General features: G+C 39.9%; 2 protein-coding genes across 5 annotated transcripts in view; one reads left to right on the forward strand and one right to left on the reverse strand.

Moving 5' to 3' along the window:
* PIGX (phosphatidylinositol glycan anchor biosynthesis class X) overlaps positions 1-8,397 on the reverse strand; it is a 26,627-nt gene extending 18,230 nt beyond the window's left edge. The window contains exons 1-3 of the mRNA XM_032629405.1: positions 8,359-8,397; positions 8,091-8,283; positions 5,147-5,210 (exon numbers count right to left, since the gene is read on the reverse strand). Coding sequence (XP_032485296.1) covers positions 5,147-5,210; positions 8,091-8,283; positions 8,359-8,397 — 296 coding nt within the window. The remainder of the gene's footprint in view (positions 1-5,146; positions 5,211-8,090; positions 8,284-8,358) is intronic.
* Positions 8,077-15,906, forward strand: CEP19 (centrosomal protein 19). 4 transcript variants are annotated; one of them, XM_032630797.1, is made up of 3 exons: positions 8,077-8,602; positions 13,248-13,447; positions 14,070-15,110. In XM_032630797.1, the coding sequence occupies exons 2-3, from the start codon at positions 13,318-13,320 to the stop codon at positions 14,429-14,431; spliced, it is 492 nt and encodes a 163-aa protein (XP_032486688.1). In that variant the 5' UTR covers positions 8,077-8,602; positions 13,248-13,317; the 3' UTR covers positions 14,432-15,110. The 4 variants fall into 4 exon arrangements, with proteins under 4 accessions (XP_032486688.1, XP_032486689.1, XP_032486691.1 ...); XM_032630798.1 differs by having other exon boundaries at positions 8,274-8,802; positions 14,070-15,906; XM_032630800.1 differs by having other exon boundaries at positions 8,274-8,602; positions 13,251-13,447; positions 14,070-15,906.
* The last annotated feature ends 1,368 nt before the right edge of the window (positions 15,907-17,274 follow it).

The following is a 17,274-nucleotide window of genomic DNA, read 5'->3' on the forward strand; positions in this document are numbered from 1 at the left end:
AGAATAGTCCTTTCACCAAATGATGCTGGATCAACTGGATATCCATATGGAAAATTAACCTCAACCCCTACCTAACAGTATATAAAAAAATTAATTCAAATTGGATCATACTTCATATAACACTTCTAAAAGAAAATTTCCATGATCCTGGAATAGACAAGGATTTCTTACACAGGACACAAAAACCATGAACCACAAAAGAAAAAGTTTGATAAACTATACTCCACCAAAATTAGAATTCTTGGGGCTTCCCTGGTGGCGCAGTGGTTGAGAGTCCACCTGCCGATGCAGGCGACACGGGTTCATGCCCTGGTCCGGGAAGATCCCACATGCTGCGGAGCGGCTGGGCCCGTGAGCCATGGCCCCATGAGCCATGGCCGCTGAGCCTGCGCGTCCGGAGGCTGTGCTCCACAATGGGAAAGGCCTCAACAGTGAGAGGCCCGTGTACCGCAAAAAAAAAAAAAATTAGAATTCTTAAAACTTGATAATAAAATAACAAACAACCCAGTTTAAAAATGGACAAAAGACTAAGACACTTCACAAGTCAGAAAGAGAAAGAGAAATACAATATGATATCACTTATATGTGGAATCTAAAATATGACATAAATGAACCTACCTACAAAACAGAAACAGACTCACAGACATAGAGAACAGATTTGTAGTTGCCAAGCGGAAGGGACGGACTGGGAGTTTGGAGTTACCAGATGCAAACTATTACATATAGAATAGATGAACAAGGTCCTACTGTATAGCACAGGGAACTATATTCAATATCCTCAGATAAACATAATGGAAAAGAACATAAAAAAGAATGTATACGTATGTATAACTGAATCACTTTCCTGTACAGCAGAAATTAACACAACACTGCAAATCAGCTACACTTCAATTTAAAAAAAAAGACTAAAACACTTCACAAAGGAAGATATACTAGTGGACAATAAGCACACAAAAAGATGCCCAATATCATCACTCATCAGGGAAATACAAATTAAAATTACAACGAGATACCACTACACATGCACCAGAAAGTCTAAAATTAAAAAGACTGACCATATCAAGTGCTGGCAAGGACATGGCTGGCAAGTTCTGTTTCACAATGTATGAAACAGAACTCTCATACATTACTGATGAGAATGTAAAACAGCATAACCACTTTGGAAAACAGTTGGGCAGTTTCTTAAAAAGTTCAACATTTATCTATCATATATCCAGCAATTCTGTTTATTGATATTTACCCAAAATTAATGAAAACATGTCCACGCCAAGACTTGTACACAACTACTCATTATAGCTTTATTTACCATAGCCCCAAACTAGGAACAACTCTGATGCCATCGATATGTTAATGAATAAACAAATTTCAGTACGCTGCAACAAAAAGAACAAATTACTACCATACAGAACATCATTAAATCTCATTGACATAATGCTGAGTGAAAGAAGCCAGATATCAAAAAGTACATACTGTATGATTTCATTTATATAAAATTCCAGAAAATCTATCTAGTAACAGAAGTAGATCAGTGATTGTCTGAGTGTGGGTATGGGTGAGGGAGAATAACTGCAAGTAGCACATGAGTATTTTTGGAGATGATGAAAATGTTCTATATTTTGACTGGTTACATGGTTACATGGGTGTATATAGTTGTCATACTCAATGAAGTTTATTTAAAAAAACCACTATGAGGGCTTTCCGGGTGATGCAGTGGTTAAGAATCCACCTGCCAATGCAGAGGACACGGGTTCAATCCCTGGTGGGGGAAGATCCCACATGCCGCGGAGCAACTAAGCCCGTGTGCCACACCAAGCCTGCACTCTACAGCCCGCGAGCCACAACTACTGAGCACGTGTGCCACAACTACTGAAGCCCACGCACCTAGGGCCTGTGCTTCGCGACAAGAGAAGCCACTGCAATGAGAAGCCGGCACACCGCAACGAAGAGTAGCCCCTGCTCGCCACAACTAAAGAAATTAACCCGCGTGCAGCAACGAAGACCCAATGCAGTCAAAAATAAATTAATTTAAAAAAAAGACACTATGAAATAGTACTATTATAATTCCTATTTTACCTGTAAGAAAACAAAGCACTAGGATGAAATACCCATGTTACTCTCTTCATAGAAAAATTATCATCTCCAACTTAAAAAGTATGGGGAAACGTTTTCAGGCTTTATATAAGATATTCGTTTCTGGTTCTCAGATAATCAATAAATTTATATGAACTCATTGCTCTAGGAACACAGCAGAAATTCCAAGAATTAAACATCAAGAGCAGCTATCTCTATAGATATTTTTTGCTTTTATTCTTTAAAGTAGTCTGAGGTAATTTTACATATAGCAGTTTATTTTCCTAATAATTTGCATTCACTGAAAGAATTCTGAATAGTTTCTATGGCATTGTTATATTCTATTTTTGCCCCAAAATAGCATTTCTAGTGATGCAAAAGCTAATCACAGAATATAAAAATCAATTAAATCCAAAAGTTGTATATATACATGTGAGTAAACAAAAATATTTTACCTCTTTCAAGAAAAGAAAGAGGGAAAGGAAAGCAAAGCACAGAGAGACTAAGTAACTCAGCCAAGAGCTAAGATTCAAACTCCAATAGTTATACTCTAGAGCCCAAATTGTTAGCCACTATTTCATTCTGCCTCTATAAAATATCAAGAGCAGCTATCTATCTATCTATATATATATTGCTTTAATTCTTCTAAATATATTCTAAAGTAGACTATATCTATTATCTCTTTTCTTCTGGATACTATATATATATTTGTGAACATGTAACATCTTATCATCAGAAAAAACACATATATTTAAAAAGACAGAGACTCTTCAGGACCTCCCTCCAAGATGAATTCAACCAATTAACCAAAACATGTCAGATGTATTTGTTAATCTTTCTGAAGTTATTCACCTGTGTTACCTTTCAGTTCACATTCTTCATCTTGTTCTCAAATATAACACGTAAATTTCATCAAAAGACTTACAGAAAATCAGATATACTATAGCTATAGCATTCCTCTAATCCACCTGTCCAGTAACTCTATAAAAGAAATAAGCTTGTAATAAAGCTTATTCATGCAAGTCCCCAGAAACCAACAGTTTCTATTCTGTGTTCACAAACCATCATTTTAGTAATCTGGCCTAGAATTTTGCCCAGAATCTACAATAACTAACTTCCAGATCATCCAAAGATTACAAACAGAAGTTCAGCAATGGTTTAAGCAAGTTCTCCTACTGCAATGAGATATAATTCATCAGAGAGGGGAGACTCTAAACTCATTTATATTCATTAAGGCCCTTTTGTGTAATTAATTCCCTTACATTTTCTGCACTTCAGTTTCCTACTACCAATAACCACTTGGCCCTTTCCAGAGTGGGATTAATTCTTCTTGACCAAGAAGACAGAAATAAGAGGGGCTAACAAATTCTACTTTCTATGATATGTTAATATTTCTTCATCTACTCTCTCAAGACTATACCTGCTCTAAACATAACTAAAAAACCCTTTTTAAAAAAATGATTGTTGGCATTTTCTGAAGGTCTCAAATAACTCTGAGATTTCTAGTTTCTGAAGCTATTCTTATGGGTTCTGTCACTCTTCACTGTTGGTTTTATATCCTGCTTTTTATCCTCAGTACTTAGAGTTGGACAGCTACTTTTGTTGTCACGATAGTCTCTTCAGTTACTTCTTTCTTCCTTATTGGAATCAGTTATTTCCCATTCCTCTTGAAAATACGTTCCAATTATGTTAAAGAGAGAAGCTATATAATTGGCATAATTACCCTGTTATTGCTTAAAATGTGTCTGGAACTCTGTCAAAAACTCCTTTCAGAAGTGAGTTCCCTCCCAAAATCAGTTTTATACTTTATAGTCACACCTCCTCTTTGAAACTGTACTGCCCAGATTGATCACCAATCTCATTATTAATAATAATAGCTGGGCCTTCCTGGTGGCGCAGTGGTTGAGAGTCCGCCTTCTCGGTCCGGGAAGATCCCACATGCCGCAGAGCGGCTGGGCCCATGAGCCATGGCCGCTGAGCCTGCGCGTCCGGAGCCTGTGCTCCACAACGGGAGAGGCCACAACAGGGAGAGGCCCGCGTACCGCAAAAAAAAAAAAAACAAATAATAATAATGATAGCTAACATTTCCTGGGTATGTGCTATATGACAAGCACTACATTAAGGAGCTTTCCATATATTCTCCGATCTAATCATCACAACCCTAATAAGGAAATACTATCATTATCCACCTTTATCAGTAAGGTAGCAATGACTTAACTTGACTAAGGCCACACAGATACTAAATAATAGAGCTACATTTTGAGCCCAAATTTATCTGAATTAAAAACAAACAAACAGAAAAAACAAGTTTTTCTACTACACCTCCTAGCCATTCACTTGTAGGCTAACATTAAGAGTGACGAGAGTGAGTTGTTTTAGTTTAAGGTGACTTATAAAATGAAAGGATTTTAAAAATATATGTATCAATTTATAAGTCAAATATCTGATAATAATTTCAAAGTGACCACCTTGAGAAGCTTTAAAGTTTGGGAATTTCTTATGGAACAGTTTCCACAACATTTTACCAGTTTTTAAAATATCTTTAATACTGGCAAATATTCATTTTTGAGGATAGTTTCTTTTTTGGAAATAGTTTGGTCTTTGGAACCAAGTCTTGTAAATTAGAAATAGTGATTTAGGGTGGTATAATATCTTAGTACTTGAGAGTGTGGCTTTGGAGTATCATAGTCATAAATTTGAATCAGAGCTCTACCACCCTAACCTCTACACAATTATTTAAATTCCCTGAGCCCTAGTCCCTCATCTGAAATACAAGAAAGGTATCATCTATATTACAACCATTGTGAAGATTAAACGGAATACTGTATATACAGCTTCTGGCTATATAAATATATAATAGATATGTGTAGTAAATAATAAATGTTTGTTTCCTCCTTCTCTTCTCCACAGTTATTTTAATCATTATTTCAAACTATGAATCACGTATCTGTCACTTATAACTTTAAGAAGGCAAGTAATTTTTTTTCAGTTTATCCATTTTTCAACTATTGATTTTTTGCTTTAAATTACATTGAAATAGTATTTTGATATAAGTATATGTCAATGGGCAACTTACCTGTGGAAACCATCTTTCAAAACTTCTTGCCTCAAAATAATTTCAGAACAAGTGGCCCTTATGCCTATAAGCATGAAAAGATTTTTTTTAAACAAAATAAGCACTCAATGAAAGAATATTTAAATAATCAGAAAATAATAGTTTGAATAGGCTTTAATTACCTGGAAAATCTAACCAACCTAAAAACAAAACAAAAACTTTTAAAACTTAAGCAATTTGAGCTACACATGAATCTATTTCTAGTATAGCATAGGGGTTAAAAGTCTTGACTTTGGAGTTAGATTGGCTAGTTTCAAACCCCAGTCTGTCTATTAACAGCTGTGTGACATTGGGCAAGATAGCTTCTCTCTCTACTAGTTGTCATGAGAATTTAATATATGTAGAAGCACTTAGAACAGGGTCAACCATATAGCAAGCACTCTATATAACTGTTTGCTATTTATATTACTTTATTCAGGTGATCCCAGGACACCAAAAACAACAGAATGGCCAAAGAGCCAGGAAACCTCTATTTTAATCCTAGCTCACTGAAACTGAGTATCAGATACAAACTGGCAACTTCTATATTCTACCATCCACACATAGAAAAAACTGAGAGGATGGTACACTATGCCTTGTGCAGATGTTGAAAGAGTTTAAAGAAACAACAAAAACTGGAGGCTTTTGAAAGGTTCAAAGGGCTCCTTTATAAACTTAGAATAACCAGAAATCTCACTATACTGACTCCATGCAGAATTCAGACATTAAAACTGTTACTCAGTGTCAGTCTCATAAAGTTAAAAATTCAGATACTAATGACCACCAACTCTGCCCAGGCACTTTGCTATGGAATTTTACTCCATTTTCAAAAGCTGGAAGTGTGTGGGAAGAATATTAAAACAAACATACAGAAAAACCATACACTACTGTATGTTGCTAAGTCCATTAGATATATTCCTGAGAAGATCCAAAAAAAAAAAAAAACATGACAGGGAGATGGAAACATTTGGAATATACTAGGGAAGGAAGGAAAAAAGTATGAAAGACAAGATTTATTAAATAATACCTATATGGCAGATTCTCTACTTGGGGCTTTCACATGTATTTTAACTTTCACAGTCTAGCTAAACAGGCAGGCAAAATTATTGCCTTTTGTACACAGGAGGAAACTCTGACTTATAAACAGTTACTGTTTAGGCCACACAACTAGGTAAGTAACTGATTAGAAGCAAGAACCGCCCAACTTTTAAAGCCTAAGGCATTTCCACTCTCCTAGCTATTTAAAGAAATCCTTAATTGCTTTGGAGAAGCACACATCATCTTTTCCCAAGCAACTTACAGAATATCTCTTGCATAAATCAAGATATTTCTTCAATGTTTAACTTTAATAGAGGTGGGGGTAAGGGTTTATATCTGCCTATAAATTAATTAGAAAAAAGGTCAGATTAATAGGCTTAAAGTCTATCAGGATATACACTAGATAATAGTAAATTTCATTCATCTTGGGACAGTAGAAAAGCTAATTTACAAACAGTATTGCAAATACTAGATTATTTATGATTTTTAAGGCAAAGGTACCATTTTCTTTCTTTTTTTTGTAATAGTTATTCATTTACTTAGCTGTGTCGGGTCTTAGTTATGGCACACGGGATCCTCGTTGCGGCATGCAGGAACTCGCCTTGCGTCGCGTGGGCTTCTCTCTAGTAGTGGTGCGTGGGCTCAGTAGTTGCAGCATGGGGGATTAGTTGCCCCGGGGCATGTGGGATCTTAGTTCCCTAACCAGGGATCCAACCCAAGTCCCCTGCATTGGAAGGTGGATTCTTAACCACCGGACCACCAGGGAAGTCCTCAAAGGTACCATTTTCAAAGTGAATTTGTTGCATCTGAATGCACCTTCAAGATTTTTCCTCTTAAATATTACCTTACTTGGTTATCACGGCCTGAACTGGCTCTGGAAACTGACCCCTTTTTAATCACAAAATGCCAGTGCTGGAAGTCTTCAGATACAAGTCCAGTTGTTTAAAAATTCTTTTTGGCCTAGTAATCCTTTCTTCAAATAAATTTGGGAACTTAATATGTAAACACAAAAGCAGAACTGCACTGACTGACAGATACTAGTCTAATATCCTCGTTTTAAAGACAGAGAAACTCACCTGATTTGTACTGACTTTCCTTTCCCTATCAAACGTTGTCACTTTATTGTAATTACTACTGCACTGTATACATCTCCCCCTACTGCAATGCAAGCTCCATGAGGGCTGGATCCACAGCGCCTAGCACAGCACTTCTGCCCACGGACTCGGGCCCAAAGAAGTGAATCAACTCGCTTGCCCAGCCCTGAGTCATAAAGAAACCCTAGCGCAATCTAGTCCATTATCAAAAATGTTTGTAAAACGAAACTAGTCTTCCTCCCCTTTCCACGTCCCCCGAGGACAACACACACTATGTATTTCTAGATTGGGGTTCTCACACCTCATAGGGCACTTAGACTTTGCTGGCCCCGTAGTGGTCAGAAGCTTCACGCATTCCAAGAGCATCCCAAGACGCTTCACGTCTGTACTTTATAAAATTTTTTTTTTTTTTGCGGTTTGCGGGCCTCTCACTGTTGTGGCTTCTCCCGTTGGGGAACACAGGCTCCAGACGCGCAAGCCCAGCGGCCATGGCTCACGGGCCCAGCCGCTCCGCGGCATGTGGGATCCTCCCAGACCGGGGCACGAACAAAGCCCGACTCTCCAGAGAACCAGGAGCAGCCACAAAGCAATGAAGACGGGGGGCGGGGCGGGGGGAGTAGCAGGAAGCTTGCGGCCTTTGTTTTTAACCTCCTGCAGCTCACCCTACAGCTCTAGGGTCGCGAGAAGTACCTTTGTTAAGCGCGGAAGGGAGAGTACTGGGGAGCCTGGAGGGCTCCCCACCCTCTCGGCCCTAAACCCCGCCCTCACCCCTGAAGCCCCGCCCTTCCCCTTACCAGCGTCGGTGGGGGTGGTGTTGAAGGCTATGGCTGGCGAGCAGGTGAGTTCAGCCACCTCCCAGAGGAGTAGCCAGGCCACCGCCCGGACGGCCACGGCCGGGGTAGCCAGGACGCCGGAGAACGCGCGCCCCAAAAGAGCGCGCGGGGACAAACTGCGGTCGGAGGAACCTGCACACGCCTCACACCGCTCCTAGAGCGCGCTGTCACGGAGTTAGAGACCGGGACGGAAGACTCAACGCGCGCACGCCAGCGGTCCAGCCGTTACCCTACTCCCCGCATCCCCGGCCCCCGAAAGTTCCGGCATCAAGGAGGCCGCGGTCCCGCCCCCTCGTCGCCCCGCCCCTCGCACTCCCGGTCGGGGGCGGAGCGAGGAGCGGCGGAAGCGCTGTGACGTGTGCCAGGGCAGTTGCTCTAGGGAATGCTCCGCGGGACCCCAGCCTGACTCTGAGCCCCGCGCGGTGTCCTGGGGACAGCCTAGCCCAGCTCCCGGCGTCCACCTCCACTTCCAGGTATTTGCCGATGTGGGCCTCCTGCCGGGGTATTCACCCCACGGTGCGGAGCTCTGGCTGTCGCCTCTTTCTGCAGCGCCAGGCTGCGCCTGGCCTCAAAGTCGAGTGCTCCTAGGTGCCCTACGGTTAGTGGAAACACCCCCTCACGGAGATTTTAGACGTTGACCTGCAGAAGATGCATTTTATGTACTTCTCTATGGGTAAGAAAGTCAGTCTTGCACTAGTGGGGGCGTGGATAGGGAGAGGATCGTCTACCTGATGGCAAAATCCGTACACTTTAGGTGCTGTGGGGATGCTTGGCAAGATTATGCAGGTCACTGATCCTTGAGGAGAAAAGTATTAATGTCTAGGAAGAAGTGCTGGGTAAATGTGTCGTCTGTTTTCATGAACTGAATATGTAAGCAGAGCTGGAGAGTATCCAATGCAGATTGGAACAGAGCGGAGGGCTCTAGGATGGATGTCTTAAAGAGGAAAGATGTCAGAAGATACTACCCTAAAACTGAAGATAGCAGTATAAGCATACTGTTAAGAAATATGAAGATAAATTTTGGAAGAAACATTTAAAAGAAACTTGTTACCTATGGAGAGGGGAAGGGGAGAGGACAACAGTTTTTTGTTATAAACCTCATAGAAGTATGTTACATTTTAAACAGCATACAAACATTACTTTAATAAAAATAAAAGTTTAGTTTTAAAAAGAAAGAAGAGTGTAGTCATAAAACTACATTATTGAGCATCACTTGCATATATCATTTATTAATACAGCCATTTGCTTGAGTGTATGGAATTTGTATTGTGCTCAGTAGGATCTTCTAGAAAGTTTACTAACAACAAATTTTAGTGAGGTGAACTGGGAGTAGTATTTGTTTTAAAAAAAAAAAAAAAGAAGAGGTGGAGTGGGATCATGGCATCAGATCAGAGGCAGAGCACAGTAATTTGATAACACAGTTTTTTATATATTGGGTTGGCCAAAAAGTTCCCTTGGTTTTTAAGTAAAAATAAAAGACACACTTTTCAAAAACATATTTATTTATTTCGGCTGCACCAGGTCCTCATTGAGGCACGTAGGCGCTCTTAGTTGCTGCATGCGGACTCCTAGTTACGGCATGAATGCAGGATCTAGTTCCCCAACTGGGGAACAAACCCAGGTCTCCTGCATCAGGAGCGCAGAGTCTTACCCACTGGACCACAGGGGAAATCCCACATTTTTCATTTTTCATTTCTACCAAGAACTTTATTGAACAACGTATTCACCATTTTGTTCCACTACTTTCTGCCATTTTTCAGGCAACTCAATAATTCCATCTTCCCAAAACTTTTTATCCTTTTGAGCAAAGAACTGTTCTAGGTGCCTTTTACAGTCGTCCAGAGAATTGAAATTTTTTCCATTAAGAGAATTTTGTAAAGACCGAAATAAATGGAAATCCGAAGGTGCAATGTCTAGTGAATGTATTGGATGAATCAGAACTTCCCAGCCAAGGTGTAACAGTTTTTGCCTGGTCATCAAAGAAACATGCAGTCTTACATTATCCTGATGGAAGATTATGCGTTTTCTGTTGACTAATTCGGGATGCTTTTTGTCGAGTGCTGCTTTGAGTTGGTCTAATTGGGAGCAGTACTTGTTGGAATTAACCGTTTGGTTTTGCAGAAGGAGCTCGTAATAGAGGATTCCCTTCCAATCCTACCATATACACAACATCACCTTCTTTGGATGAAGATCAGCCTTTGGTGTGGTTGGTGGTGGTTCATTTCGCTTGCCCCACCATCTCTTCTGTTCCACGTTATTGTACAGTATCCACTTTTCATCACCTGTCACAATTTGTTTTAAAAACGGAATGTTTTCATTACGTTTAAGTAGAGAATCGCATTCGGAAATACGGTCAAGAAGGTTTTTTTCTCTTAACTTACATGGAACCCAAACATCAAAGCGATGAACATAACCAAGCTGGTGCAAATGATTTTCAATGCTTGATTTGGATATTTTGAGTATGTCGGCTATCTCCCACATGGTATAATGTTGATTGTTCTCAATTAATGTCTCGATTTGATGGCTATCAACTTCAACTTGTGTACCTGACCGTGGAGCATCATCCAGCGAGGAATCTCCAGCACGAAACTTGGCAAACCAGTTTTGACACGTTCGATCAGTCATAGCACCTTCTCCATACAACACACAAATCTTTTTTTGCGTTTCAGTTGTGTTTTTACCTTTCTTGAAATAATAAAGCGTAACATGCCAAAAATGTTTTTCCCCCTATTTTCTATATTAAAACGGCTACACAAAAATTCACCAATTTTAATGTACACTGATATGACAGCTGTCACAATACAGTCTAACAAAACTGTTTCAAATGAAGTTAAAGACAACTAAGCGCTACTAGAGCCAGCTTATGGAACGAACAAACTTTTTAGCCAACACAGTATGATCCATTTCCTAAGAGTAAAAATTCTCACATCCAATAGGAAGGGGTGAATAATATAGATTATGGTATATGCATAGGACAAAACATTTGCAGTCATAAAAATTTGCATTTTAGAAAGACATTTAATGGCAAAATTACATAGGTTGTTAAATTTAAAAGGCAGGACTTAAAAAAGAATGAAATAATGCCATTTGCAGCTACATGATGAACCTAGAGAGTATCATACTACATGAAGTAAGTCAGAAAGAGAAAGACAAATACCATATGATATCACTTATATGTGGAATCTAAAATATGACGCAAATGAACTTATCTACAAAACAGAAACAGGCTCACAGACATAGAGAATGGACTTGTGGTTGCCACGGGGGAGGGGGCATAGGAGAGGGATGGATTGGGAGTTTGGGATCAGCAGATGTAAACTATCATATATAGAATGGATAAACAAGGTCCTACTGTATGGCACAGGGAACTCTATTCAGTATCCTGTGATAAACCAAATGGAAAAGCATATGAAAAAGAATATATGTATTTATATTTATTACTGAATCACTTTGCTGTGTAGCAGAAATTAACACAACATTGTAAGTCAACTATACTTCCATAAAATAAAATTTTGTAAAAATTTAAAAGGTAGGAAACAGTATGTATGATATAAAAACATACTATAGCTAAAAAAAAAAACCAAACACAAACAAAAAACTATGCCTAGAAAGACTGGAAGGAATCAGGGATGATTATTTTGTATGTCTCTTCCTCCCCCTTCCCCACTCCCATCCCAGTTTTCTACAATGAACATGTATTAAGTAACCATGTTCCTAGTGATTCTCTAACAGAACTGAATTTATGAAGATATCATCCCTATGCTGCTTTACCTCCAGGTTCTTTGACATTTGCAAATCTTTCTGAGAATATCATAGTCACATCTAAAGCAGTCCCTATAATTAAGTATATTTTGGCATTGAGAGCAGGGAAGGGAAGAGGGAATGGAAAGTATTAACCTTTAAAATGGTTGTTTCACCAAAAAAAAAAAAAATGGTTGTTTCAAATACTGTATGCTAACACACATATATGGAATCTTAAAAAACGGTACTGATGAACCTAGTGGCAGGGCAGGAATAAAGACGCAGACGTAGAGAACAGACTTGAGGGCACAGCGGGGGAAGGGGAAGCTGGGATGAAGTGAGAGAGTAGCACTGACCTATGTACACTACCAAATGTAAAATGCATGGCTAGTGGGAAGCTGCTGCATAGCACAGGGAGATCAGCTCGACACTGATGACCTAGAGGGGTGGGATAGGGAGGGTGGGAGGGAGACGCAAGAGGGAGGGGATATGGGGATATATGTATACATATAGCTGATTCACTTTGTGGTACAGCAGAAACTAATACATTGTAAAACAATTATACTCCAATAAAGATTAAAAAATAATAAATAAATAAATAAAATGTTTCTTGTAACTGAAAAAAAGTCATGTAGTGAGATAAATAAGTTGAAATAAAAGCCATGTAAGCTTTATTGCCTCAAATATGTGGAGGCTGATTATTGCCTTTTTTGATCAGACTTCTAAACTGTGAACACTTCAAGGATGTACAGGGGCTGTGTCTTCTATTAACATATTGAATTAAACAATGGAATACCTACTACAGTCCAGGTATTGTGCTGGGGATGTTGTGGTGAACAGTGGATATGTTCCCTGCCCTCATGGAGCATATAGAATAGAAGGAAAAGAAAAGTGATAAAGTAAGTAGTTACAAAAAACTCAATGAGTAGAATGATTGGGGAAGTACAAAGGAGAGAGGTCTGGTCTAGTGAATCCCTCAGGACATAATGTGTAAGATTAAAAAACTCTTAGTACCTTGACATAGAGGGTGCTTGTACATACTTGTTTAATTGGTAAACAAAAAAGATCCTGTAAGTTGATTCTTGGGCTGACTCAGAGGTTCATATACAGTCTTTGGTTAAGAGTACAGTACACGAAGAGATCCAAACTGAACTGCATTTCTAGGTTCATATGTGAACAAATCTACACCCCTCAATGAACCAGGGATTCTAAAGACTAAAGATAACCTGGGGCCAAACTGAACTTTCCAGGTAGGTCTTGAAATACTGAGCTTGAGCTGACTATGCATCTCCAGAACTGGAGTAGATTCAGATCTGCTGGGGAGGAAAAGTAGAGGAGAATGTGATTTATCCAACACTTAATTTTTTTCCCCTTTAGCAGGAAGTCATTATGCGACTAACACATTTTCATCAGATTTCCTCTGATTTACCGTGACGTGTATGTGAGAATGATGTGCACTGCCAAGAAATGTGGAATTAGGTTCCAGCCTCCGGCTGTTATCTTAATCTATGAGAATGAAATGAAGGGGAAAAGTCGCCAGCGCATCATGCCTGTCCGAAACTTTTCAAAGTATTCAGGTATCTTATGTTTTATCTTGCCTCCTATCTTAAATATTCGCTGAGTCAGTTTATAAGAATGATTTGAGTCTCATGTAATGGAATGACATGGCCTTCAGAGTTAGACCGACCAAGGTTCAAGTCGTGACTGTCAGGGTAGGTATGAAATCTTGGCTAAATTACTTAATCTTGGTGAGCATCAGTTTCCTAATCTGTAAAAGGAAATTGATAATCCCACCCTTTGAGATCTGCAGTGTGGGTTAAATGAGATAGCATTATTCAGTAATATTAATTCCCTTCTCTCCCTCCAAATGTGTTTTTTATTTGTAATCTTGATATTTTCTTGGTACCAGTACTAATATCTAAAGCTGTAATACTACTTTTTCTTCTCAGGTGTTTTCTCCAGTTGAAAGTATTTAACATCTCCTCAAAGTGATTTTAAGTTACAGAAATAAAAAATATATCCCTCCTTCCCCCATCACACTCAAAGCTGTATATAAAGAAATAGTTCTGTAAAATAGTTCATTCCCAAAAGCCAGTTAGCTACTTGACTATAATGACAGGTAATTGTTTCAGTAACTTGTGGTACCTGAATAGTCTGTGGTGTTGCTTGTGGTATAATAGTTTTGTTTCTCCCTCCTAGATTGCAGCAGAGCTGCTGAACAATTAAAGAATAATCCACGACACAAGGGTTACCTGGAACAAGTATCCCTGAAGCAACTGGAGAAGTTATTCAGTTTTTTACGAGGTTACTTGTGGGGGCAGAGTTTGGCAGAAACAATGGAACAAGTTCAGCGGGAAACAACCATTGATCCTGAGGAAGACCTGAACAAACTAGATGACAAGGAACTTGCCAAAAGGAAGAGCATCATGGATGAACTTTTTGAGAAAAATCAGAAGAAGAAGGATGATCCAAATTTTGTTTATGACATTGAAGTGGAGTTCCCACAGGATGAACAACTACAGTCCTGTGGCTGGGACACAGAGTCAGCTGACGAGTCCTGATAACCAAAAACTAAAAAAAAATTATTGGGTAGCAGAAAATCCATGTTTACACAAGACCATAGATTGGGTGTAGAAAAATCTGTAAAGAACACTATGCATATTGGGTCACGTTTGGATTGACCATGTTACTTTTCAAAACCAAGATATGTAGAGCATCTACTATGTAGGTGCATATGGAATATAGGGAAAACAGAATATAGGAATCTGCCTTTAAGGAGCTTACAGTCTAATTGGAAGATAAGTCAAAAGCTTATGAAAAACTAGTTTAATGGTGTTAGGAAACATTAGATCCAAATGCTTGATAAAGGCTAGAGAGGATCAGAACCTAGATTACGGTAGGGTATAATAGTCAGGGAGGACTTTGTCCATCAGTGGCAAGATGGTACTTTGCCTGGCCCTTGAAATGGTAGTATTTGGATAGAAGCTTATATAGGATTCCAGATTATACTGGGAGGGAAAAAAGGGGGGATGTTGCAAGGGGATTGGTAAAGAGATAGGAATTAGAGCGTTTTATTTGAGGAACAGTAAGCAAATTATAGTTTGATAAGATCAGAGGGCATATATGGTTGCCAGGGGATTTTTTTTTTTTTTAATTTTATTTATTTATTTATTTTTGGCTGTATTGGGTCTTCGTTTCTGTGCGAGGGCTTTCTCTGCTTGTGGCAAGCGGGGGCCACTCTTCATCGCGGTGCGCAGGCCTCTTACTGTCGCGGCCTCTCTTGTTGCCGAGCACAGGCTCCAGACGCGCAGGCTCAGTAGTTGTAGCTCATGGACCTAGTTGCTTCGCAGCATGTGGGATCTTCCCAGACCAGGGCTTGAACCCGTGTCCCCTGAATTAGCAGGCAGATTCTCAACCACTGCGCCACCAGGGAAACCCCAGGGGATTATTCTTTATGCATTGTTTTTATATCTATTTAACTCTGGAGTAGAAGAGTACCCCTGCAGAATGCCCTGCAGCTTCAAGGGGATGTAATCTGATGGATAGCAGGGGAATTCTGCCCCATCCCCCTGCCCCAGTATCAGGAAATATGTACTAAAGACATTCTGAAACCCTGAACCTCTTCCCATAAAAAAGAGGTTTGTTTGTAAAATGGGAAATCTACTCATAATAAATGAACATATGTACAGCCAGTTTAGGCCTATTAATGAGTTTTTATCTCCAAAGAGAAGATCTTTGTTGAACAAGGTTATATATGTACAGATATATCTTTCTTCATATTAGAATATCATTTAATTGGTAGAAATCCTGTTTTCTGCAAGGAAATTAATACCCATTAAATAAAGCTATAAAAGTGACTCATTCTTTCCACCTGTCCATCCCTACTCTCCTTACCATTAAAAGCCTCATTAAAGAGGCCATTCTTGGGCTTCGCTGGTGGCGCAGTGGTTGAGAGTCCACCTGCCGATGCAGGGGACACGGGTTCGTGCCCCGGTCTGGGAAGATCCCACATGCCGCGGAGTGGCTGGGCCCATGAGTCATGGCCGGTGAGCCTGTGCGTCCGGAGCCTGTGCTCCGCAATGGGAGAGGCCACAGCAGTGAGAGGCCCGCGTACCGCAAAAAAAACAAAAAAAACTGCAATGAGGTATCACCTCACACCAGTCAGAATGGCCGTCATCAAAAAGTCTACAAATAGGGACTTCCCTAGTGGTACAGTGGTTAGGAATCCGCCTGCCAAGCAGGGGATACGGGTTCGAGCCCTGGTCCGGAAGATCCCACATACCACAGAGCAACTAAGCCTGTGCGCCACAACTACTGAGCCTGTGCTCTAGAGCCCGCAAGCCACAACTACTGAGCCCATGCGCCACAACTACTGAAGCCCATGCGCCTAGAGCCCGTGCTCCCCAACAAGAGAAACCACTGCAACGAGAAGCCCCCGCACCGCAATGAAGAGTAGCCCCACTCGCCACAACTAGAGAAAGCCTGCGCGCAGCAATGGAGATCCAACACAGCCAAAAATAAATTAATTAATTAATTTTTTAAAAAAGTCTACAAATAATATAGGCTGGAGAGGGTGTGGAGCAAAGGGAACCCTCCTACACTGCTGGTGGGAATATAAATTGGTGCAGCCACTATGGAGAACAGTATGGCGATTCCTTAAAAAACTGAAAATAGAATTACCATATGATCCAGCAATCCCACTACTGGGCATATACCCAGAGAAAACCATAATTCAAAAAGACACATGCACCCCAATGTTCATTGCAGCACTATTTACAATAGCCAGGACATGGAAGCAACCTAAATGTCCATCACAGAGGAATGGATAAAGAAGATGTGGTACATATATACCATGGAGTATTAGCCATAAAAAAGAACGAAATATTGCCATTTGCAGCAACATGGATGGACCTAGAGGTTGTCATACTGAGTGAAGTAAGTCAGACAGAGAAAGACAAACATCGTATGATACCACTTATATGTGGAATCCTAAAAAACGGTACAAATGAACTTATCTACAAAACAGAAATAGAGTCACAGATGTAGAAAACAAGCTTATGGTTACCGGGGGGAAAGCAGGGTGGCTGGGGAGGGATAAATTGTGAGGTTGGGATTGACATATACACACTACTATATATAAAATAGATAACTAATAAGGACCTACTGTATAGCACAGGGAACTCTACTCAGTACTCTGTAATGACCTATATGGGACAAGAATCTAAAAAACAGTGGGTATATGTATATGTATAACTGATTCACTTTGCTATACACCTGAAACTAACACATAACTGTAAATCAACTATAACCCAATAAAATTTTATAAAAAAATAAAGGAAAGGAAAGAATAAGAGAGAAGACTGATGATAGTCCAGTTATGATGTCAGGGGCAGGTTCATGATTT

This window comes from Phocoena sinus, chromosome 4, assembly GCF_008692025.1.
Source record: "Phocoena sinus isolate mPhoSin1 chromosome 4, mPhoSin1.pri, whole genome shotgun sequence".
Taxonomy (NCBI): Eukaryota; Metazoa; Chordata; class Mammalia; order Artiodactyla; family Phocoenidae; genus Phocoena; species Phocoena sinus.

What these genes read in the sequence shown, in the direction of transcription:
- CEP19 (XM_032630797.1), top strand. Translation starts at nt 13,318, where the DNA reads ATGATGTGCACTGCCAAGAAATGTGGAATTAGGTTCCAGCCTCCGGCT. An exon ending in AAACTTTTCAAAGTATTCAG is followed by an intron (nt 13,448 to 14,069) that starts GTATCTTATGTT and finishes TCTCCCTCCTAG; the next exon opens with ATTGCAGCAGAGCTGCTGAA.